A 23,658-nucleotide genomic window follows, 5' to 3' on the forward strand; every position below is an offset into this window, starting at 1 on the left:
CCCCCATTCTTGCCTCCTCTGAGACTGGAAGGATATGAATCAGAGGGAGAATGGAGGGCCTTCCTGGAAAGGGTGGTTAGTTCCTTCTCCAGCAGGTAGAGTCAGCAAGACCTAGGGCACCATTGGCCCCCACTCCCAGGTAGCAGGCTGGCATCTTATCCCTGCTGCCCATGAGAGCCAGGCCTCCTCTCCTGGGAGGGCCAAGCATGCATTTGCAAAGACAAGCTGCCTTTCTGGTTCTGTGCATGCTTGCTGGGAAGTTCTTCCTATAGTCTAACCTTAACCCCTCTGGCTGCCTTATCTACTACTGCAAGCCAGTCTTGGCAGCCCTGAAGGGCCAAGAACAAGTTGTAAGTGTTTTTGATTTGCATTTCCTAATATTTACCAAGCACTTATTTGTATGCCAAGCACTGTTTAAGAACATGACATGTGTTAACTCATTTAACTCTTATAGCCATTGTATGAGGTAGGTACTGTTATCCCTATCTTGATGAGGAAACTGAAGTACAGAGAGGCTAAGTAATTTGCCTAAGATCACACAGCCAGTGCCTGGAAAAGGGTTAGGGAGCCCTCAGGACTTTAATCCACCAGGACCATTTGTCTCTTAACCCTAGTCACAACTATCTCTGTTGGTGTTGGGGTTCCTAAGCAATCTGGGCTGGCCTGAGTTAAAAGTCAGTAAGTGAAAAAAGATGTACCCTGAGTGTTCTTCCCTCCTGATTGAGTCTGTGAGAAAGGTGAGCACTACTATAACCCTGTCTGCCACAAAGGTGGCAGGCTCAGAGAGGTTGAGATTTGTCAGTCTCATAGCCAGCAAACAGCAGAAAGCCCTGGCACCTTAACACCCAGGTGTACACACACTGCATCTGAAGCAAGATGGAAGAAGGTATGTGAGACCCACTTGGACCTGGGCCTGGGAGAGAGTTTGGGAAGCCGAAATGAAAAGTGGAAACTGGGAGGGCCTGCCCATTGTGCCCTTCACAGTTACTGGAAGCTAGCTTCTGTGCTGGGAGCAAGTTTACTCTATGCCAGGCTCTGGTCTAAGCATTTTTATATTCAACAATTCTGAGTCTTTCAGACAAGGCAGCGACAGGCTGTCCAAAGTCATGCACAGGTAGTTTGGCCATGGCAGAGGCCCAAAGAGGGGTGGTGAATAGCCCAAGTTCACACAGCCATAGCCCCAGAGCTAGGAGCTGCTGGCTTCTTTCCAGCCCAGGAAAAGCAATGACACCTGACTCCTAGCTAACTGGGGGCGGAGAAGAGGTGGAGCCAGAGAGACTCAGGGAGCCTCTCTCAGAACCACAGCGCAGACAGCAGAATGGCCTGGAGCAGCATGAAGCCAAGCTGGGGACAAGGGCTGCTCATCCTGGGAGCCGTGGTCCTCGTAGAGGGTGAGCCACCTGTGTTTGAGTGCATGGGGGTGTGGTATAGGGGGACTCAGCGGCCACCCTCTGCCCAGCAGCCCCTGCAGCTTGGCGTGTGTGAGGGATAATGCCTGTGGGGTGACAGTTTGCCTGTGGCGATGTAACTGTGTCCAGCTGTGTGTGTGGGGGGGAGGTGTATGTGGCAGCCTATGTCAAAATGACTGTGATTTTTTTAGACTGGATTACAGTCTATGTCTGCAGGAACTGTCACAGTGCCTGTATATGTACCCTGTCCTCCCATCTGCCTCTCTACCTCCAGGATAACCTTAGGCAAATTCTGGGAACCTTTGGCCTCAGTCTCCCAGTCTTTACATAAGTCCCATCTCTGGGCTCAGATGTTCAATGGATGTGTTTGTGTGTGCCTATGATGAGGAAGAGGCAGGGCAGGGGAACTTGGTAGAGTCTGGTGGTTTCTAAAAAGGTGGGGGAGTCTGAGTCGTCAGAATGGGTGAGGTGAGTCTCAATCTCTTGGAGCTGTCTATCACCTGGACATGACACAGGCATCTAATCCTTCCTCTGAAGCTGTCATGGCTGAGGGCACAATTAAGTTAATGCTCTCTATATACACAGGCCACCTCCCTGACTCAGTGGCAGGGGCAGGAATCGGGGGGTTCTGAACCCTGGAGGAAGGTTGGCCTTGTCCCAAGTTGAATCCCAGGCCCTACTCCTCAGGCCCAGGAGTGCTGAGCACAGCTGAGGGAGAATTAATTACTGAGCATATGCTCTGAATAGGTTCCAGTAAAAGCTGTTTCTTGACCTCATATAAATATTTTCATTCTGGGAGGGGCTGGTGAGATAGTCACAGAGTCATAGGCAAGGACCCAGGGCCAGTCTCACCTACCTGTCCCCTCCACCAAAGCTCGGCCAGGAAAGTAAGTCTCCCCCAAGTCTCACCTATGTCTCTCTCTTTCCAGGTCTTCAAGGAGCTCAGCGTGGTAAGCTTTGGAGACAGGGGCCTGGGCCTTACTTGGGTCTGGGTCAGACCTGCGGTGAGGGCAGGATAGGGACCTGCTGTTAGCCTGACCCATCCCTCTTTACAGCCTGTGGGCAGCGTGGCCCTGGCCCCCCTGAACCTCAGGAGGGCAAAACGGAGCTTGGCGAGTGGCCATGGCAGGCCAGTGTGAGGAGGCAGGGGTTCCACATCTGCAGTGGATCCCTAGTGGCAGACACCTGGGTCCTCACTGCTGCCCACTGCTTTGAAAAGTGAGTTGTGGCTGGGTCAGACAGGGTTTCTGGCATTGAGGGTAGGTGATGTGTCCCCAAACCCAAGACTAATCCTTGCCCCTAGAATAACAAAGTGCCATTTACTGAGACTATGCCATGTGCTAGGTATATATTATCAAGTTAATCTTAACAACTTTTCATGATAGAAACCTTACAAATGAGAAATTGAGGTTGTGAGAAGCAAAGACCTCGCTTAAAGCCATGGGCTAATATTTTTCACCTACCTTGTGCTACCTTTCATGGTGTCACTTACTCCTTTGCACTCCATTCCTGGGCCTTGTCCTTCTCCTTCCAGAGCAACAGTGACAGAACTGAACTCCTGGTCAGTTGTCCTGGGCTCTCTGCAGCGTAAGGGGCTGAGCCCAGGGGCTGAGGAAGTGGGAGTGACTGCTCTGCAGCTGCCCAGGGCCTATAACCACTACAGCCAGGGCTCAGACCTGGCCCTGCTACAGCTCGCTCACCCTACGGCCCACATGCCCCTCTGCTTGCCCCAGCCTGGCCATCGCTTTCCCTTTGGGACCTCTTGCTGGGCCACTGGTTGGGATCAGGACACCAATGATGGTAAGTGCTGTCCTAGACTGAAGCCCAAAGAGGCATACAGCCTCAGCTGCCAACTGTCCCTGCTTCCAGGCTCCCTTGCTCCCCAGAGCCCAGACTCTGGCCCCAATCCCCTCTCTTTTGCCAGCTCCCAGGACTCTACGGAATCTGCGCCTGCGTCTAATCAGCCGCCCCACATGCAATTGTCTCTACAATCGGCTGCACCAGCGGCTGCTGGCCAGCCCTGCCCGGCCCGGGATGCTGTGTGGGGGTGCCCAGCCTGGGGTGCAGGGGCCTTGTCAGGTCTGACGGGGAGGAGAGAGGAAGGGAGCAGAAGGGGAGGGGGCTTGGCCTTGGGCTGGGTCCTCGATCCACAGGATGGGCAGAAGGGCTGCAGAGAATGTCTGCCCAGGGCTGGACAGCTCAGGTATCTGTCCTTGACTCCTTTGCCTGCTCTAGGGAGATTCTGGGGGTCCCGTGCTGTGCCAAGAGCCTGATGGACACTGGGTTCAGACTGGGATCATCAGTTTCACATCAAGCTGTGCCCAGGAAGACACTCCTGTGCTACTGACTGACATGGCTGTTTACAGCTCCTGGCTGAAGGCTCGAGCTCAAGGGGCAGCCTTTCTGGCCCAGAACCCAGAGACCCTGGAGATCAGTGATGAGGACAGCTGTGTAGGTATGAGCAGGAGCTGTTCAGAGTGTGCTACAATGTATGTGCTATATTCCGGCCTGAATGAGGACCACAGTTAAATAAATATCAGCTCAGACTGGAGAATTGATATAGGGTATCTACAAACTGCCACATACTAACTAGGGGGTCCTAAGATGGGAACAGCCGCATTTAGGGCTGAGAGGCATAGATGCTCCAGAACTTTATGGGTTTGGAGTTTAAGAAGAGGGGTCTCTGAGATCTGGCTGCAAATTTCCAAGTAGGGACCCAGTGAGACTGGGCAGGGCTCCCATTCAGAATTCTGGCATTAAGTGACTAACATGCAAATTGCATGCAAAATAATTCCTGGGACTGAAGCTATGTCTTGATGGTAAGAGAAGTATAGTGAGCCAGGGATTCTGGGGCCAGTCCAAGCCTGGAGGGGTGCAGACAGGTGGGGTGGAAGAATGATGAACACACCACTCCCTTGAGGCTGGACTATCAGGGTTAAAAGCTAAGGCCATGGCTTTTGAATCTCAAGTCTGCTACTTGCCTGTGGTTATTGAGCTATAAAGTCACTTAACCTCTCTGGAACTTTGGTTACAAGGGTAACAAAATTCAACTTAAAATTTTGTGAGGATTTGATAGTCCACTATAAGTGCTTAGCACAGGGCCTGGTACATAGTGAGCACTTAGCAAGAAGGCAGATGGTGTAATCCATCTGTTTCAGCCTGCGGATCCTTGAGGAGAGAAGGTCCCCAGGCAGGAGCCCCCTCCTCATGGCCCTGGGATGCCAGGCTGAAGCACCAGGGGAAGCTGGCCTGTGGGGGAGCCCTGGTGTCAGAGGAGGTGGTTCTGACTGCTGCGCACTGCTTCATTGGGTGAGCCTTGTTTCCCTCACCTTTGTGCACCTCCCTCCTGCCCCTGCTGGCAGCCCTGCCACCCAATGCTGTCAATGCTGTCTCTACAGGCGTCAGAACCCAGAGGAATGGAGTGTAGGGCTGGGGGCTGGACCAGAGGAGTGGGGCCTAAAGCAACTCATTCTGCATGGGGCTTACACCCACCCAGAAGGGGGCTATGATGTGGCTCTCCTGCTGCTGGCCGAGCCCGTGACATTGGGCCCTAGCCTGAGGCCCCTCTGCGTGCCCTACGCTGACCACCACCTGCCTGCTGGGGAACGTGGCTGGGTCCTGGGGCTGGCCCAAGGAGCAGGTATGTAGGAAAGGGTTACCAGCAGCTGTCCATCAGCCTAGAGGCCACTGGGCAGCCAGGTCTTCCCCCCTCCGAGCAGGCACCAGCTTCTCTCAGACAGTGCCTGTCACCATCCTGGGGCTCAGGGCCTGCAGCCGGCTGCATACAACCCTTGGGAGTGATGGCATCCCCCTTCTGCCAGGGATGGTGTGTACCAGTGTTGTGGGTGAGCTGCCCTGCTGTGAGGTAAGCCCCAGTCCCCCAAACCTTACCCCAGAGCTGCCTCTCCCCTGAAACTCAGCCTTTCTGCTGGCTTTCAAATAAAGAGCCTCAGCCCGTCCCCTAGCCCCTTCTGCTCTTCATAGCTGCCTCTGGGGAAAAAGATGTCACCCAGTGTCACCTGACAGGGCCTGTCTGGGGCACCACTAGTGCACGAAGTGAGGGGCACATGGTTCCTGGCTGGGCTACACAGCTTTGGAGATGCCTGTCAAGGCCCTGCACAGCCTGCAGTCTTCACGGCACTTCCCACCTACGAGAATTGGGTCAGCAGTTTGGACTGGCAGGTCTACTTCACCAAGGAGCCAGAGCCCGAGGCTGAGACTGGTAGCTGCCTGGCCAACATGAGTATGTGGTCCTGGGGCCTCTCTGCTGACACTTAGCTCCCCAGATCCTTTCTGTCTAGGGAAAGATCTGTTCTGAGCCACGTCTAACTGCCCTGGGCAGGGTAGAGCAGTGGACAGATCCATCTGGATTCAAATTCTGGTTCTCCATTATTGTGTGACTTGGAACAGAACTCTCAACCTCTCTGAACCTGTTTTCTCATCCAGCATGGAGGCTAAGTAGTACCTCCTTTTTCTTCCTTCCAAGGAGGGAGGGAAGTTGTGAGGATGAAGCCAACCTGCCCTCAACTCCTTCCTCTCCCTGACAGGTCAACCAGCCGGCTGTTGACAGATGACTCTGAGATGCTGCAAACAAGTTACTGCCTCTGCCCCTCTCCATTCCCCCCACCCACACAGGATTCCAGGCACTGGGGCAGGCCCGACAGCCCAGTGGGCTCCAAGAAGGATCCTGCCCAGATTGGCAGCTGCCCCCACTCCCTACCCTGCAGGACAGGCAGATGTCACTTGTGGATGCTCCCTACTCCCAGCTCTGCTCTCTGACTTAAATGACTCAGTGGTCCCTATATTTTCATTCCCTTAGATACAAACACACCAACCACATACATTGAAAAAAAAATTTTTTGGAGGGGTATCAATTTTCCTTTTTAAAACTTAAATAAATTGTTATAAAATAGATTTTAGAAAATAAGTTACAAATTGTAGCAAAAGGCCCCCCTTCCACAGGCAACATTCCTACTGGTAGCTGTCTGAATTTGCCTCTCCCTGGTGCTGGAATCTGGGAGTTGGTGAGGGTGACCTAGCATCGTGGTAGAGCCTGGCATCAGGTTTCTTGCAGGGCTAGTCATAGGGAAGAGCATGGTGACAAAGGCTGGGGAAGGAAGTCCTTCAAGGACAGGAACATGAGAAATACCTCACTCCTTCCTTGGGAAAGGCAGATCTGGGTCCTCTTCATAGGGGAAAAGGAGAAGAGTTGGGGATGCCCAAACTACTCCTGAGCAGAACATGGAGATCAAGCCTCTTCCCTGCACCTGCACTCCCACCCCATACTCTGATCTTTGGAGACTTGAAGTTCAGAGGGAGAAGCTGAGGTCTGCAGGCCACTGGGGTGAAGGGTCCAGGAGTGGAGTCGTGGGGGTAGGTGGAGGTGGCAACGACAAGTCCCCTCTGCCTGCCGCTGGGGCCTTTGGGCCTCCTGGGGAGAGAGAGAGGTCACTAAGGAGGGCACACTCCGCAAAGCCTGTATCCTCCTTCCCAGCCCTGCCCATGGCTTAAGGTCTGTATGAGAACCCCAGAATCCTAGGACCTCTAATTATTTTTCCAAACCTGGCTAACTGTCTCCTTGAACATTCCCTTGAAGTCACAAGAACTCTTTTATCCTGAAAGCCAACTTGTCAGCTCTGAGGGAATCTTGCCCACCATCCCTTCCTTCTCTGCCAATTTCTGGTCAAGGGCCCACCATCTCAGGACACCCACCCGTAGTGGCCACTAAATGGAATGGGTCCTAGGAGATCTTTAGAGGATGTGGAGCACAGAAGCCTGGGGCTCACTGAGGGAACAAGGTGTCCTACTCAGCAGCCTCGTCTTCCAGCTGGGCTGGGTCAGGGTGACTCCGAGAAGATTCTCCGATAGAAGGAGATAGGGGCTAATGACTTGTTGCTACAGCTGGGCTTGGCTTCAAAAGAAACAATTATGTATGACTCAGTTCTCCAGTTAAAAGTGTGCTAGCAGGAGGAGGTGTTCAGGTGGAAAGGGTGGTTTGGTTGGATCCTAAAAAGGAGATACCCAGTGAAGGAGGAAGAAAAGGGTTGAATAAAGAGTTGGAGAAGAGACAGGAGGCAACAGTGGTAGGAAAGGACCAAAAGTCTAGTTTCTAAGAAAAGGGGGGAGGAGCAGAGACAAGATGCAGGGAAAGAGGGACAGGGAACTGGGGGCCCACCAGTGACCCAGTTTCTCTGGCCAAGACAGCAACAAGGCCACAAAGTCCAGTCTGGGGGTGCCTCCCACACCCCATTCCTCAATCCCTGGCTCCTTGCCTCCTCTAGGACTAAAGAGTAGAACCTAGATCATCTTTTTCTCTGGGAATCATTACTGGCTGGATCAAGAGAGTTTACAACCGTAGTAGCTACATAGTACTCAGCTACTTCTCCTCCCTAAACAAAAATCCTCCTCGTTGGCTCTGTCACAGCAGAAGAGCCCAGATAGCTGCCTCTTCCCCTGCCCACTCCCCGTACCCCATACCACTGTGCTATTTACTTACCTGACCCAGGGGCTCAGATCTAGGCCACTCAAGTCAGCATCCTCAAAGTTTTCTCACTCCATACCCAAGCCCCTGACCACTTCTTGGAATCCAAGTGACCCTCTCCACTCACTGCTTGCTCCCTCACCACCTTGGGGCCAGATTTTGCCCTCCACTGTGTACCCACCCGCTCTGGCACTCTTTGGTCCTCTGCCCAAGCCCATTCATACCCCCTGTACCAGAGCTGGCCACTGTCCATTCCTCCTGGTGCTGCTGCTGGTGCTGTAGGAAGCTGATGCGGCGGCGGAAGTGGCGGGGACAATGGGGGCAAGTGAAGGGCCCCTCCTGGGGCGCATGGACCCGCCCATGGCCCTCCAGGCGGGCAGCTGTCCGGAAGGCCTTGCCACAGATGCTGCAGCGATGGCGCCTAGGGTCTGTGTGCGTCCTGCCATGGTTCTTAAGGGAAAGTAGGTTGGGTAGAAGTTTGGGGCAGAGGGAGCAGGGGTAGAGTCCAGTGGTGTGGGCTTTCTGGTGGTTCAGTAGGCTACCAGCATGGCGGTAGGAACGCCCACACTGGGCACAGCAGAAGGGCCGCTCCTCATCTTCAGCCACTATGGACTTTACCCCCTGGCCTCCATCAGCTCTCGCAGCATTCTCTTCTGGGGACCTGGGGGGCTCCGCTAGGGCCTTCTGGGCTTTTCCTTGACCAAGAAGAACCACCTCATCCTCCATAGTCCCAGCTTCGGGATCTATGGCCTCCTCTATTTGGGGTGCCGCCTGACAAAGGCCCCTGGTATTATGAGTTTGCACGTGGCTGGCTAGTTCATGGTGGGACTGAAAGGCCTTGCCACAGTCAGGGCAGGCAAAGGTCTGGGCAGCTATGTGATTATGGCTGTGTCTGTGGCTCTTAGTGGACACAGAATTCAAGAAATCCTTGGAGCAGAGCAGGCAATAGTGACAGTCTGTCTTATGGATGTTGTGGTTCAAAGGGCCTTCAGATTGGCAGTAGGTCTTGCCACAATGGCAGCAGGAAAAGGGGTGGTTCTCTGACTGGAGCTGAGGGCTGCTGTCTCCATTGTCGCAGCTATCTACGTGACTCACACTAGGCTCACTGGGCTGGCTGTTGCCAAGGTGGCAAGGACTCCTGGGGACACTGTCCCCTGACTCATTTTCTGGCTTGTTTAGTACATGAACCCGAGGAACCCAATCTCCAGCATGATTGACCAGTCCCCTGTCTCTTCGCCACCCACCTGCTTGCCCCATGCCCCAGGATACTGGCTCTGTGGCTTCTGAACCTGACGCCCCGATGGGGCTATGACTCTGCTCCTGTGGCCTCACGGCCCCATACTCCAGCTGGGGTACTGACTCAGTACCACCCAATCTGTCTTCTAGTCCCTGGTCATCAGTCAGGTTCCTGTTGCTGCCTTCTGTGCTACTGGGGCCTCCTTGACCACTTTTGGTTTCCTCCTCATGCTCTCGCAGGTGCCGCTCCAGAGAGACCCGGCCAGGGAAGCCCCGGCCACAGAGGGCGCAGCGCACAGCTGCCCGCCGGGATCGCTCTGCTCTTCGTCGTCGGCTCTCTGAATGCAGCCTCTGGTGATCCCTCAAGGCCATGCGGTTGGAGTAGGTCTTGGGGCAGGTGGGACAGCTATACTGGCCTGTCTCATGGCTGCGCCGATGGTTCAGGAGGCTGCCAGCATGGCGGTAGTTCCGCCCGCACTGCCCACACCGGAAGGGCCGATCTTCCCGAGTCAGTTTTCGGGTGCCCCCACCCCGCTGGATGTGGACCCGCTGGTGGCTAGCCAACTGTTTCCGCAGTCGGAAGGCCTTCCCACAGTCACCACAGTGGAAACGCCGGGGATCTGCGTGGATACGCCGGTGGTTCTTGAGGGACATGAGGTTTGAGAAGCCTTTGGAGCAGGCCTGACAGCCAAAGTGGCCAGTCTGGTGGCTCTGCCGGTGATTAATGAGGCTACCAGCGTGCTTGTATGACCGGCCACACACCTCACAGCTGAAGGGCCGCTCAGAGCTGGCCTCAGTCTGGCAGCCCTTCTCTGCAGTCTCTAACCTCAGCTCCATCTCCTCCCCTTTCACAGTGGTCTCCTCCCATGCCTCTTCTTTCACTCTTGCCACCTCCTCTGAGGGCTCCACTTTAAGATCCTCCTGGAACTTCCCCACTTCTGCCTGCCCCAGTCCCTCCTTTGCCACATTCTGGGGCTCACTGCTGCCTCCTGCCTCTGGGATGGGCCCTATCTGGGGCTCAGAGCCTTTGCAGCGTGGGTGGTTTCGCAGATGGTTGCGGTAGGCAGCTAGGTTAGGGTAGCAGCGAGAGCAGACAGGGCAGATGTAGTCTCCAGTCTGGTGGATCTTGCGATGGTTCACCAGGCTTCCACCATGGCGATAGGTCTTGCCACATTGGTTACAGCGGAAAGGACGTGGCTGGGCCTCGAGAGAACTTTCCCTACCATGCGTGCAAAGGCTGTTTGCAATCGTTACGCCTACTCCCTCTCCAGACTTTGTGTCTCCACTCTCTGCTGAAAGAGAGGTCACTGTGCCCTCAAAGCTGTCTGAAACCATTTCCATGGCATCATCTGATGTTCCCAAGTGGCTGAGAGCTTTGTTCGTGGTATTCCCAGAACTCTGACTTTGGTGGTGACGCTCCAGGCTCCCCAGGTCATCATAGGTCTGACCGCAGCAGCCACAGATGTGTCCATAATCAGCTCCCTCCAGAGCCTCCACCTCCCGCTGCAGCTGATTCAACAGCTCTGCTTCCGAGAGCTGCAGCGGGGTGCTGTGGGTGGAGGATGCCGCTGCTGCTCCTTCCTCTTCCCCCTCCTCCTCCGAGCCCTCAGTCATACCAGAGGAGTCATGAGCCTGGCGCCTATGAAGCCTGTAGCCAGCCCGCCCAGGAAAGATCATGCCACAGAGGCAGCAGAGGAAAGGCTGTGCTGGGGCTGCCTCCCCCGGCCCATGGTTCTGGAAATGACTGCGCAGGGCAGGCAGAGAGTCAAACTCCTTCGGGCAGAGGGAGCACTGATAGATGCCTGGTGGATGGCAGGGCCTATGGCTCAGCAGGCTAGTGGCATGGGAGAAAGAATGTCCACAGTCTGAACATGTGTGGGAGATCTCAGCCTGCCAGCTAGTAACAGCTTCAGCAGAGTGGAAAGGGGAGCTGGGTTGGCCAGTGGCTGGTTTCTGATCTTCATCTACCCTGGTGAGGCTATCACAGAAGCGAGTCCCATTGCTTTCATCGCCTGGGATGTCCGAGTTGTTAAGGAAACAGGCCTCCTTTCTTTCCAGTCCTTCCTCAGGACCTCTGCTCTCTTGATTGCCCTGGACACAGGCCTCATCCTTCTCAAGCCCACATTTGTCCCTTTCAGCTTGAGCCTGCAGACAGTCCCTATCACTTTCTAGATTGCCTTCAGCTTCACTAGGACTTTCCCCTGAAGGGTTCTGGGGACAGTTCAGGCCCTCATTGTCTTCTGCCAACTCCTGGGCCCAGTTCCTGCCTGACAGGAATTTGGTTTCTCCCCCACCTCCAGCACCGCCAGCGCGCTTCCGGTGCCGCCTGCTCCGCCGCCGACTGTGGCATCGCAAATGGTTCTTCATGGCAGCCATGGTGTGGAAATGCTTAGAGCAGGCACCACAGTTGAAGTCCCCCGTCTGGTGGGTCTGCCTGTGGTTGATAAGGCTGCCCGAGTGGCGATAGCTCTTTCCACAGTCTCGGCAGGCAAATGCCCGAGGAGGTGACACCCTGGCTTCTGTCCTGCTGTTTTCCCCTTCCCCATGGGTATGGCAATGATGTTCAAGGCTCTCAGGGTCTTCAAAGAGCATCCCACATATGCTACATATCTGTGGCGCTGTCCTATCTGCTGCTGGGGGACCATCAGTGGCTTCTTCATGTTTGCACCCATTTCCCTGGTCTGTACATGGGGCTGCCTCTGTTCCAACCAAGTCAGGTGGGAGCTCCACCTTGAGGTGGCTGGAGGAACCTTCAGCCTCTGGGCCTGCACTGCGGCGAGCAGACTTGCAATGGACCCGCACATGGTTACGTAGGGCCATAAGGTTGGGGTACTTGCGGGGACAGAGTGAACACTGGTACTCTCCTGTCTGATGGCTGTGGCGGTGGTTCACCAGGCTCCCGCGATGGCGGTATGCCCGACCACATTCATTGCATTTATACGGGCGATGGTCCAAGGTGGTGGTGGGGACCTCTCTTTCTTTGTGGGTGGTCTCAGCCAGAGGCAAGGGAGCTGGCGGCACTGATGGCTGCCCATCCTCCCCAGCTCCTTGCCGGGGTCTGTGATGGGCCCGCACGTGGTTTTTGAGAGCAGCTGCGTTGAACAGCTGCTTAGAACAGATGGAGCAAGGGTAGACACCTGTCTGGTGGCTCTTGCGATGGTTGATGAGGCTCCCTGCATGGCGGTAAGTACGGCCACAGTCTCCACAGCGAAAAGGTCGGTACTCCTCCACACCACTGTCCTCCAGGTCCCCAGAGCCATTCAGCATCAGTGTATTAGAGAGCTGGTCCTGGCTGCTCTCATCTGTGTGCCCGTTGGAGGCTGGCAACCCTTTCTCTTCCCACAGCTGCTCTTGCCTTTCATTTTCATGGGACTGCTGGTGTTCCAGCAGCTCTCGGGGGAGCCGGAAGGCACGGGGGCAATGGGGACACTGGTAAGGCCGATACTGGGCATGGAGTCGGGAGTGGTTCTTCAGGGCCATGAGGTTAGAGAACTCTTTGAAGCAGATGGCACAAGGGTAGATGCCCAGTGTGTGGCTCTGGCGGTGGTTGGTGAGGCTCCCAGCATGCTTATAAGTCTTGCCACATTGACTACACTTGTACCGCCGTTCCTCCTCAGCAGGAGGGGACTGAGTGGGCTCCTGGCCGCCTGTGAAATTCACCATTGATTCAGCCAAATACTGTTCCAAATTGCTAAGGAGGCTGTTGGCTGGATTGGGGAGTGGTGTGGCTCTGGCAGAATTGGTGGTGGGCCCCCAGCTCTCTGCACCCTCCTCAAGATTTGGCTGGCTTTCCCAGCCTTCTCTTTGTCTAGTGGGTGGAACTTCCCAAGTGCCCAGAGCTGCCCCAGGGTCAGGCCCAGATGCATAGACAGATATCTCTTCAGCACATTTTTTCTGGTTTCCGCAGCTTTCCCCATGGCCAAGCCTCTGGCCCCAGGAGTCAGTGGCCACTGTTTCCCCCTGAAGGCGTAGGGTGGCTTCCTTGGGGTAGGGAGGCTTGCGCCTGCGGCGGCCCTCAGGAACATGAGTCCTCATATGGCTCTTGAGAGCCATAGGATTGGTGAAATCCTTGCCACAGGTGGTACATGGGAAAAGGCCAGTCTCGTGGGTCCGACGGTGGTTGACCAAACTCCCTGGGTGACGGTAGCCCCGCCCACACTGCTGACAGCGGTAGGGCCGAGGGATGCTGTCAGCCTCCTCACTGTCCTGGTTAGAGGATGGATGGAGCAATTCTCGGTGCCTTGACAGTTCTGGAAGGCTAGGAAAGTGGCGCTGACAGTCACAGCAGCTGAGTAAGGTGGGTGTTTCCTCCATGGGGCAGTGTGGCAGAAACCTGGAGGTTCAGGAAGAGCAGGCAGATGGCAGCAGCATCTTCCTCTGGTGGTGGGGCAAAGGCCTAGGAAGAGGGGGCAGTGGTCAGAAGGAAAGCTTGAATTAACCTTGCCTCTTGGCTCTGTAGGCAGCAAGTTCACCAGAGATCATAAAGAGGTTCCCCAAGCAGCAATGCCCAGGGACCTGTTTTCTACTGGATCTAATCTGGAAGCACCTTCATTTCAGGCCTCCCTGCACACAAGCTCTCCAAATATGGGAGCTTCCCTGGGCCTACTCATCCCTTGAAGTATAGATAAGGAAATTTAAGACTACAGGGATGTAACCTACCTCTGATCGCAAACCTATTAACCTGTTCTTCAGACCAAATCCAAAGTCTTACCCTTTCCTATCTAAAATTCTGAAACAATCTATTTCCTGAGACTTAAAAAGAAACCTGAACCTTTTCTAGGACGTTCAATAAGAGATGTCCAATCCTCTCTCCTTCACTATTCAGCTAAACAGAGTAGGCTACTGGAATTGAAAAAGCAACTTCTTTCTACAGCTCAGATAAGAGACTGAGAAGTAAAGTTAGGGGCCTCCTTCAGAGAATGGGCTGGCTTGTTCCCCCACATCCTCTATTCCTTTCAGGGTCACGAGGTCTCCTTTCTAAAAGACTCTTGGCCACTTCCTTCACCTACTTCCCCTCAACCCAAACTAAATTGTCATGGAAATTCCATCCCATTTCTGGTTGTTCTTCACCCCCTTTTTCTTTCCCACACCTCCTCACTATACCCTCACCACCCCTTCTCATTTTTTCTTCTACCTCCTCTCATAATACTGATGATGACAGCAACACATGCTAATTGAGCATTACCCTGTGCCGGGCACATGCCAAATAAAGAATATTCACTGTGTCGCTCAATCCTCACAACAAACTGCAATGCCTGTTATCCCAGTTTACACACAAGCAAACCCACTGATTCAAGGCAATCTCCTTTCCAATGACCTTGCCCTCTCCATAGCACGCCCCCGTGCTTTCTCTGACTCTTCACTCCCATTGGAACCCAATACAACTCCCTATCTCCGACTAACCACCCCCCCCCCCGCCACAACGAACCTGCTCCCTGAATTCTCACCTCACAAAACCTCTTCCCTTAAGAGTTCTCTCTCCTGATCAACCACCGAGGTCCTCTCGTCTTACTCATCTCCTGGGCCAATTTCCTTTTAGGACCCCCTACCTCGTACGGGTGGCCCCTCCTCGTTCCCGCCGTGGATGCGTCCGTTGGGGACCACGAACGGGAGCGCGCCTGCGCACTAGGACCCTCACCCTAACTGCAGCCGCGCGCCCCAAGGGGTGGCTGCGGGGGGCTCTCGCGCTCCCACACACGCACACTCCGCCAGGGCTCCTAGGAGGTGGGAAGGGAGAGAAAGAGACAAAGGAAAAGGGAAAGAAGGAAGGAGCTAGAGTAGAAAGGGCGCAGCTGGCAAAAGCCAAGAGTCTACCCCGAGCTCCGCGGACACTTCCTATTGTTACTAGGAAACAGGAAGTGTCCTGACCGCAAAAGCTTCCCCGCGAAACCTGCGCCCCCAAACACTTTCTGACCCACCTCCAACCAGCATTCTACACAAACACACTTCCGGCGCAAGAGAGAAGTAGCTAAAATGCGACTCTAACCCCGCCCATGTAGGTCAAAGCGCGGCGTCGTTTTGCACTAACCTTAGCCACACTTCCGGCAAGAGCAGCAAAATCGTTCCGGTTCACATTGACTGAGCTCAGAAGAGGGAAAAAAGGGGTTCTGCAGTCGTAGCCTCAGTACTTTGGCAACATTTTTTGTGGGGTTCCTTGAAAACCTTCCCAAGACATATGGAGGGAGCTTCATGTATTCCTCGCTGTTAAGTGGGAAATGTTGACTATAAGAGGATGTAGGTACTACAAAGCTTGAGCATGGGCTTTCTGTCCTCCCACCTTCTAGTTCTTGGGGACCCGGCCCCAAACTAGCAATACCCAGATATATATAGTAAGCCTGCCCGGCGTCTCCGGTCTTTTGCACCAACACAGACCCCTTGCAAGACGTCTCTCCACCGCCTTCAGTCAGGGGTGCGCGGGTAAACTTCGCCTTCCTCCCTAGCAGAGGAAGCTCCCTTCCACTTCCGCCGGCCGACCCCGCCTTCCTCCGCCGCTGGGTCCTAACGCTTGCCCCTCCCTGGCAGTGTCTTGGTCTCTGTCGGTGAGAGGAGCTGCCGCTGACTCCACGGAGTAAGCCTAAGTCCATTCAGGTAGGAAACGCCGGCAGGAAGCCGCGAGGATCCCCAGGCGCCCCTAGTGCGGACGCAATCCGAGCGAACCTCAGTTTCCCTGTGGGAGCTGAGGGTGGATGGGGTTGGCCTGGAGCGAGCAGCGCAGGCGGGGCGGGAGAAATGCGGTCCTGGGAGGGCGCAGGCAGGCTCTGGGCCCAGCGGGTCCTAGAACCCGCCGGCTGTCCCCGCGGGCGGGCTGCTGCGGACGCCTGGGCTCTCCCCGCGCGGCTGCCTGCCTCACGCGGTGCGGGCTCGGGGGTCCTAGAGCCCGCCATGTCACAGGCTTTTGTCCCAGGCGTGGGACCCTCCTGGCAAGGGCCCCGGCGCCTGCTGCCCCCTCCCCGGCCGAGGTCCTGGCCGCCCCTCCCGCGGTCCTAGAGAACGCCATCTTGCAGGCCTTTGTCCAGGTCCATTCATTTGTTCATTCTGTCATTCTTCGTTCACTCTTTCTTTCCACGTTCTCCGCGGCCACATTTTCCCAGGGTTGTTCCGAGACGAGTCAGCCCCAGCCCTGTGGGGCTTCTCGCGGGAGCGCCGACACCTAGAAGGTTGCAGGGAGCGAGAAGCGCAGGGTTCTTACAGCTCTCGGCCTCTCCTCAGTGTGTCTCGTAGGCCCTAAAGCTCTTTAAACTCCCACGTACCTCAGCAATTGATTTCACTGACGAGAAAACAGGTTCAGTGCGCCGTGGCGCCCTTACTTATACTGCCTATTAAGTATTTCCGAAGGCATTGGGAAAGCGAATATTTGAAGGATGCAAAAGAGTTTTCCCATGGGAGAAGGCAAGCAACTGCTCTCGAGGCAGAGGGCACTGTATGTGGAACTGCATTTAGATGGCTGCAGCTTTAGTCTCTTGGGATGGGGTCACTGTCGCTGGAGCTGAGGCTGGTAAAGTAGCTTGGGATTAGATTGTTAACCGACCATTTTGGAGGCCTAGGAGATGATTAGCTCTCACCTCTGCACAGTTCCCCATCCTCCATCTCACCAAATCTCTCATAGGCAGTGAGGCCTTTTGGGTGACTATTTGTCTAGACATGGAGAGACCTAGGTGCAGAGAGAATAGAAAGTGGTTCCTTTTTTTCACCTCATCCCTGTTCGCAGAGTCCTGGTCTAAACTCTCTGGGAATTAAACCTCTACATGGGATGAGTAATGAAGCAAGTCTTCATTTTCCTCCTAAGTCAATAGTAAAGCAAAGACAAGTCCCCTTCACTAAAGCAATGAATCCACTGGGGGGACATAGGGGCGATATTTGGACCTTGAGAACTTGGACAGGCAGAGAAATTCAGTCATTAAATAGTTGTTGACAGACATTCTCACAAATGCCTGCTATGGCTGCAGGCCTGGGTTTGAATTCCCTCTCAGAGGTTAATTCTTTCAGTTTGTTTTGGGGTTCCAGTCACAGTTCTAGGTGTAGTAGATACAGAATAATAAAGGTTCCTGGCTTTTGCCAGCCTAGACTCTTGCAGAGAATTAACAACCAAGCCATAAAATGGGTAAGTGCTATCAAAGCAATAATCGGGACAGAAAGCAGAAGTTTGGGACGCAGACCACCTGTCTGTGACCATGCTTGTGTGCCTCAGTATCCTCATCTGTAATACGGGAAAAATAATACTGTTTAACTTAGTCCGTTCAGGCCACCATAACAAAAAACCACAGATGTGGGGCTTAAACAACAGAAATTTATTTCTCACAGTTCTGAAGGCTTGGAAGTCCAAAATCAAGGTGTTTGCCAATTAAGGTCCTGGTGATGACTCTTTTTCTGCCTTGTAGAAGGCCATCTTCTCACTATGTCCTCACATGGCCTTTCCTTCGTGCATGCATACATTCAGTCCAAAGCAAAGTTCTAGGTAGTTGGGAGGCTTAGCTTGAATAATACACATAAAATTCTTAGAATGATCTCTGGCCCATGGTTAACTTGTAAGGAATGTTGTCCATGTGGGCACCGTAAAGAAAATTAAAGAGGGGAATAGAGAATGATCAGCAAGGGTGCAGATATCATTAAAAATGTGGTCAGAAAGCCCTCTTTGAGGTGATAAGGAGTCAAGTCCCAAGTGAAACCAAAGAGATAGCTACACAAAGATCCTTGGGAAACAGTAGTTCTAGCAAAGGTAACTACTAGTGCAAAGGCCCTGAAGTAGAAAGGAATTCAGCTCTTTGAGGAAAAGAAAAGGAGTCTGTGTGGGTGGAGCCTAGTGAGCCAGGGAAGAGGAGTGGGAGGTGAGGTAGGCAAGAGTTAGATGGTTCAGGGACTTGCTGGCCATGAAAAAAGATACTGGTCTTTGTCCTAGGAGCAGTGCAAAGTCTCATTATTTGGCTAATAAACCTTAAGTAAATGAAGACTGGTGAGAAAGAGCCCAGCCCAGAGATCTGAAGACTCGAGTTTGTGTTTGGGCTCCTTGCTTAGTTATGAGTCCTTGTGCAAGTTTTTCCCTTTATGGCAATATAATCTCTACATCTGAAAACGAGGTATAGTAAAATCTCTCTTTCCTAGAAGCTTGTGAAGACCTATTAATGAGTCTTTGGTTCTTAAGTGTTGAATGTTAGTTGGAATGACCCAAAGTGTTTTCACAGTACAGATTTCTGAGTCCTGCTCCACATTTCATGGATGATTATTCTCATGCAGGGGGTTCACAGACCTGACTTGGAGAAACATCACTCTAGGGAGTGGAGGATAGAAGAGTCCTCAGCAAACTGTGACTTGAAGAGCTAATGGTGGGGTTTTAGACAGTGGCCTAGACTACCTGGCCCTCTGCTCTTCATGGAGCTGGGCACCTGCTGGAACCAACCTGGCACCCCCCTATTTTTCCACCTGGGAAGTGTCTTAGGAAGAGAGATTTATCCTTCTGACTATCTGGTTTCCAGTTCACAGATAGGAAAACTGAGGCACAGAGCTCAGAACCCATGGAATCCAGCCCTCTGAGAGGGAAACAAACAAAGTATTCTGGCTCTGGTCTCAAGGCAGTTCTACAGGGGCAAGAAAAGACAAAGGCATGACCCGAGCTCAGGGTCTGCTCACTGTGAGGCTGGCCCAGGCAATAGACCAGTCTGGAAGGGCCTAGATAACTGAGCAAGGGCCCAACGACCTATCTCAGGAAGCTATGAGAGAATTAAATAAGGAGCACTGTTAGCAGTGTCTGGCTCAGAAAAGACTCAATAATTGAGGGCAGTAATTATTCTTATCACATTGAATCCTCACTCAACTCTGTGAGGTAAGTTACTATTATTACCTCGGTTTTTCAGATGAGGAAACTGAGGTCCTACAGCATGAAGTAAATTGTACAACATCACAGCTAGGAAGGAAGGGAGGCAAGATTTAAAGCCAGGCAGTTTGGCTTCAGAGATGGTGTACTTAATTAAGCACAATGCTATATTGTTTCTCCGTTGGGCCTCAGTTCCCTTATCTGTGAAAAGGGAGTAATAATAGAACATTTCTCATGGTGTTGACATGAAGTTTAAGTGAGTTAATACATATGAAGAGCTTAGGATACTTATTTAACAAGTGCTCCATAAATATGATTTATCGTTTTTTATTAAGAAGAAATTTTACCAGTCAGACTGTCTGGAAGGGAGGTAGTGAGTGCCTTATCCAGAGATAGAGAGAGAGCCCCTGGAAGCTGAAGGGGGAATTCAAGCCTTGGGGAAGGTTGGGCCTTAAGCCCTTTAACTCACTTTCCAGGCCCAGAGTTTAGTGGGAAAGGTGAAAAAAACAAGCTGAAGGTAGTACAGAGTTGTGTGGGATTGGGGCCAAAAACCAAAGGGGAGATGCAGGAGATGCAAGAGCTTCCTGGGGGAAGTGGAGCTCAAAGGAAGGATTAGTAGGATTTGTAACAGCCAGGAAGGACCTGGGAACTTGCATGGTGTGATGGAAGCCATGGAAAGTTCTTAAGCAGGGGACAGAGCATCACACGATGTTTTAGGAAGAAGACCCAGCTGTCTGTGCAAACTAGATTATGTGTGTAGGGGTGGGGGACTGAGGCTACCAGGCAGAAGGGTGCTGACTCTAAAGATACAGCCTTTGCCACTTACTCCAGGGCCTTCCATGTCTTCCCTGGGTCGTAATTTAGAAGCCACCAACTCCTGAGGTGTACAGATGAGGAAACAGATTTAGAAAGGATCAAAGAATTCCTACCTCCCAGCCTAGCTTCTGGGCACACTTCTGGGCACTCCCACCTTGGCCACCCCCAGCAGCTGCTGCTGCTCAGCACTCCTTAAGTGGATCTGCTGTAATCCTCTTCCTTTCATCCCCCAGGGAGGATGAGCTGGTGTTAAGACTAATGCAGCTGTTAATCCTATTTCCTGATCCCCAGGAACAGCTGTGTGGAGGATGTCTGGTCTCTGAACTAAGAATGAAGGGGCCTCAGCTAGAGTGGGTGTCCCAGGTTTCTAACTGCTAGCAATGGCTCAAGCTGCCTTGAGAGTAACTGAGCTTCCCATGACCAGACCTATGGGAGCAGGAGCCCAACAGCGATTCCAGAGCAGAGGGCAGACCAGGATTCCTGTCTGGGGTGGAGTCCCTTACAGCTGTGCAAGGCCAGAATTCTGCGTGAACAGTTGCTGCCTCTGTAAGCTAATCAACTAGAGGAGAAAAACAAAATACATATGCCTGGGACCTATCACTTCCAGACAGATGGTGCCTATCACATTTAGCCCACTGGTTCTGCCCTTTTCTAGACCCACCTCTGTCTTTCCTGGGCAGAGACTTTCAGGCCAGACCCACATCTGGGTAGCCTCTTAAGGAGTGCTGGGCAGCCTTGCAAAGGACCCTGCATCTTGGCACAGGCTGAGCTGAAGAAGGAAGGATGGAACCAGGGCCTTCTGGGAATGCCACAGGATTTGGAAAAGCTCAGATTGGGGAAGGAAGTGTAGGTGGACATTTTAATGACTCTAGCCTTCTACCTTAGCCCCTATGAAGTCACCATGCCCAACTCCTTTCATCATCGAACAGACCAGAGAGGAAACTTGAGCACAGAGTTTCAGAGCCAGGAATGTTTGGAAGGAAGGATTGGGAGGTCCTGGGTAGGAAATGCAGATGAGATAGGGTTCCCAGGCCGGGCTTTGGTGAGGGGAGAGGCCTTGGAGAATGGAAAAGGGATGTGGCTTCTAACTTTGCTTCTCTCACAGAACTTTGTCCATCGAGGCCATGGAAGTGGAGTCTGCAGAGGCCCGGTCACCAGGCCCCGGTTACAAGCGCTCGGGCCGCCGCTATAAGTGCCTGTCCTGTACCAAGACGTTTCCAAATGCGCCCAGGGCAGCACGACACGCTGCAACACATGGGCCTTTAGACAGCGCAGAGGAGACAGGAGAGGTGAAGCTGAAGCCAGAGACAGAGCCCAAAGCCGAAGATGCCAGCGGGGACAAGGTGTCCGGTGCAGCGGCTAAACCCAGGCCTTTTGCGTGCCTGCTCTGCCCCAAGGCTTACAAAACGGCACCCGAGCTGCGTAGTCACGGGCGCAGCCACACGGGTGAGAAGCCTTTCCCTTGCCCCGAGTGTGGCCGCCGCTTCATGCAACCCGTCTGCCTGCGCGTGCACCTGGCCTCGCACGCTGGCGAGCTGCCTTTCCGCTGTGCGCACTGCCCCAAGGCCTATGGTGCGCTCTCCAAGCTCAAGATTCACCAGCGCGGTCATACGGGTGAGCGGCCCTACGCCTGTGCTGACTGCGGCAAGAGCTTTGCCGACCCCTCTGTGTTCCGCAAGCACCGGCGCACACACGCCGGCCTCAGACCCTATGGTTGCGAGCGCTGTGGCAAGGCCTACGCAGAGCTCAAGGACCTGCGCAACCACGAGCGGTGAGGGCGCCTGAAGGGGTTGGGAAGAGCAGGCCAGCAGGGTGGAGGTGGGACAGTAGAATCTGCCTTGTGACCAATGGGACCTGGGGTTGGGTCTTAAGGAGCGTAATGAGCTAATGGGAAGGTGAGTTTGGTGGGGCTATGGTGAGTGGTGAGCACGTGGGAGAAGCTGGTGCCTCTGCTTGGTGAGTGGGTGGGGCATTGCAGGGCTGGGCGCACTGTCTTGAGATGCAGCCGTGGAGGATGCCAGTGGGGTCTGCTTAGCCTGGGTTCGTGGACAGCAGAAAAGGGCACAGGGCTTGAAATTGGGCCACTCAGAGGGTCCCTGGTGGAACCCAGGAGATGCGAGTTGGGCCTAGTATGTCTGGGTCTTTGGAGTGCAGAGAGGGATCTTTTCTGGAATCTAGACATCCAGCCTGAAGATTTCTTCTTCTGGGGTGCAGCCCTGTGGCTCTTAGGGGATTGGGCCAACACCCCCAGGATGTTAGAGGCCCCTAACTTACAGTGCATATAGGCAGCAGGGGTCAGGTTATGGGCCTGCCATCTTCATGCTGGGTTCCCCACACTCCCACAGGTCCCACACAGGTGAGCGTCCCTTCCTCTGCTCAGAGTGCGGGAAGAGCTTTTCCCGCTCATCCTCGCTCACGTGCCACCAGCGCATCCATGCAGCGCAGAAACCCTATCGCTGCCCAGCCTGTGGCAAGGGCTTCACGCAGCTCAGCTCCTACCAGAGCCACGAGCGTACTCACTCTGGCGAGAAGCCCTTCCTGTGTCCACGCTGTGGCCGCATGTTCTCCGACCCCTCGAGCTTCCGGCGCCACCAGCGGGCGCATGAGGGCGTGAAGCCTTACCGATGTGAGAAGTGTGGCAAGGACTTCCGGCAGCCGGCGGATCTGGCCATGCACCGGCGGGTGCACACAGGCGATCGGCCATTCAAATGCCTGCAGTGTGACAAGACGTTCGTGGCGTCCTGGGACCTCAAGCGGCATGCTTTGGTGCACTCAGGCCAGCGGCCCTTCCGCTGTGAGGAGTGCGGGCGAGCCTTCGCCGAGAGAGCCAGTCTCACTAAGCACAGCCGGGTGCACTCGGGTGAGCGCCCCTTCCATTGTAACGCCTGTGGAAAGTCCTTTGTGGTGTCGTCAAGCCTGAGGAAGCATGAACGGACCCATCGAAGTAGTGAGGCCACGGGGGCTCCGCCACAGCAGGAGCTGGTAGTGGGGCTGGCACTGCCTGTCAGTGTGGCAGGCGAGGGCCCAACGGCCCCAGCAGCAGGTGCAGGGCTAGGGGACCCTCCAGCCGGGCTGTTAGGGCTGCCCCCAGAATCAGGAGGTGTGATGGCCACCCAGTGGCAAGTGGTGGGCATGACAGTGGAGCATGTGGAGTGCCAAGATGCTGGGGTTGGGGAGGCCCCTGGTCCCTTGGCGGGGGCAAGTGAGGTGGAGGGTGAGGAGGTTGATGAGAAGCCACCGCAGTTTGTGTGCCGGGAATGCAAGGAGACGTTCTCCACGCTGACGTTGCTGCGACGCCACGAGCGCTCACACCCAGAGCTCCGGCCCTTTCCCTGCACCCAGTGCGGCAAGAGCTTCTCAGACCGCGCTGGGCTGCGCAAACACAGCCGCACACACAGCTCTGTGCGCCCCTACACCTGCCCCCATTGCCCCAAAGCATTCTTGAGTGCAAGCGACCTGCGCAAGCATGAACGCACCCACCCTGTGCCCATTGGGACCCCCACGCCCCTTGAGCCCCTTGTGGCTTTGCTAGGAATGCCTGAAGAGGGGCCCGTCTGAGGTCCATGCACCTTCATCTGCATTCTCAGGAGCCCAGCCCCCATAGGGTGCCTCCTGAACCTCCCTTTGCATCAGCTTATTCTTTAGACCCAAGATCCCTGCTCCCCAAGCAGCCTGCTCACCTTCCCAACAAAGATCTGGGGACAGTGGAGGCTGGTACCCACTGTTGAGAGACATGGCTCTCCCTGAATAACACTCATTAAAGCATTCACTTTTACACTGGGTTGTCTTCTGTGTTCTGGTTGGGGATAGGGGAGCAGAGTTTGGGCATCCGATACTGTTCAGTGGAGACCCCTGGATTGACAGATTAGAAACCAGAAAGGTGTATGGGTACATTGTTTCTCAAAGTA

At 54.1% G+C, this 23,658-nt stretch overlaps 3 protein-coding genes across 8 annotated transcripts; 2 read left to right on the forward strand and 1 right to left on the reverse strand.

Moving 5' to 3' along the window:
- Positions 1–140: 140 nt before the first annotated feature.
- Positions 141–5,988, forward strand: PRSS53 (protease, serine 53). Its single transcript, XM_023522434.1, has 11 exons — positions 141–1,391; positions 2,339–2,359; positions 2,465–2,627; positions 2,944–3,209; positions 3,334–3,488; positions 3,645–3,864; positions 4,568–4,718; positions 4,808–5,049; positions 5,129–5,274; positions 5,436–5,652; positions 5,957–5,988. Exons 1-11 carry the CDS (start codon positions 1,319–1,321, stop codon positions 5,974–5,976), a joined length of 1,674 nt encoding a protein of 557 aa, XP_023378202.1. The 5' UTR covers positions 141–1,318; the 3' UTR covers positions 5,977–5,988.
- A 267-nt stretch (positions 5,989–6,255) lies between these two features.
- On the reverse strand, positions 6,256–15,561 carry ZNF646 (zinc finger protein 646). Of its 5 annotated transcripts, none has more exons than XM_011378606.2 (3): positions 15,155–15,561; positions 8,115–13,522; positions 6,256–6,840 (listed from the first exon to the last, which is right to left on the reverse strand). In XM_011378606.2, the coding sequence occupies exons 2-3, from the start codon at positions 13,438–13,440 to the stop codon at positions 6,719–6,721; spliced, it is 5,448 nt and encodes a 1,815-aa protein (XP_011376908.1). In that variant the 5' UTR covers positions 13,441–13,522; positions 15,155–15,561; the 3' UTR covers positions 6,256–6,718. The 5 variants fall into 5 exon arrangements, with proteins under 5 accessions (XP_011376908.1, XP_011376910.1, XP_011376909.1 ...); XM_011378608.2 differs by lacking the exon at positions 15,155–15,561 and adding an exon at positions 15,045–15,094; XM_011378607.2 differs by lacking the exon at positions 15,155–15,561 and adding an exon at positions 14,676–15,038.
- A 17-nt stretch (positions 15,562–15,578) lies between these two features.
- ZNF668 (zinc finger protein 668) lies at positions 15,579–23,527 on the forward strand. Of its 2 annotated transcripts, none has more exons than XM_011378604.2 (3): positions 15,579–15,714; positions 20,856–21,521; positions 22,096–23,527. In XM_011378604.2, the coding sequence occupies exons 2-3, from the start codon at positions 20,875–20,877 to the stop codon at positions 23,306–23,308; spliced, it is 1,860 nt and encodes a 619-aa protein (XP_011376906.1). In that variant the 5' UTR covers positions 15,579–15,714; positions 20,856–20,874; the 3' UTR covers positions 23,309–23,527. The 2 variants fall into 2 exon arrangements, with proteins under 2 accessions (XP_011376906.1, XP_023378201.1); XM_023522433.1 differs by lacking the exon at positions 15,579–15,714 and adding an exon at positions 15,736–17,227.
- The last annotated feature ends 131 nt before the right edge of the window (positions 23,528–23,658 follow it).

This window comes from Pteropus vampyrus, unplaced genomic scaffold (assembly GCF_000151845.1).
Source record: "Pteropus vampyrus isolate Shadow unplaced genomic scaffold, Pvam_2.0 Scaffold347, whole genome shotgun sequence".
In the NCBI taxonomy this organism is placed as follows: domain Eukaryota; kingdom Metazoa; phylum Chordata; class Mammalia; order Chiroptera; family Pteropodidae; genus Pteropus; species Pteropus vampyrus.

Coding starts and splice junctions, on each gene's coding strand:
- ZNF646 (XM_011378606.2), bottom strand. CDS start 13,440: ATGGAGGAAACACCCACCTTACTCAGCTGCTGTGACTGTCAGCGCCAC. Junction 6,841..8,114: donor GGCCAGCTCTGGTACAGGGG/GTATGAATGGGC, acceptor CTCTCTCCCCAG/GAGGCCCAAAGGCCCCAGCG.
- PRSS53 (XM_023522434.1), top strand. CDS start 1,319: ATGGCCTGGAGCAGCATGAAGCCAAGCTGGGGACAAGGGCTGCTCATC. Junction 3,210..3,333: donor GGATCAGGACACCAATGATG/GTAAGTGCTGTC, acceptor CTCTTTTGCCAG/CTCCCAGGACTCTACGGAAT. Junction 4,719..4,807: donor GCTGCGCACTGCTTCATTGG/GTGAGCCTTGTT, acceptor CTGTCTCTACAG/GCGTCAGAACCCAGAGGAAT.
- ZNF668 (XM_011378604.2), top strand. CDS start 20,875: ATGGAAGTGGAGTCTGCAGAGGCCCGGTCACCAGGCCCCGGTTACAAG. Junction 21,522..22,095: donor GACCTGCGCAACCACGAGCG/GTGAGGGCGCCT, acceptor ACACTCCCACAG/GTCCCACACAGGTGAGCGTC.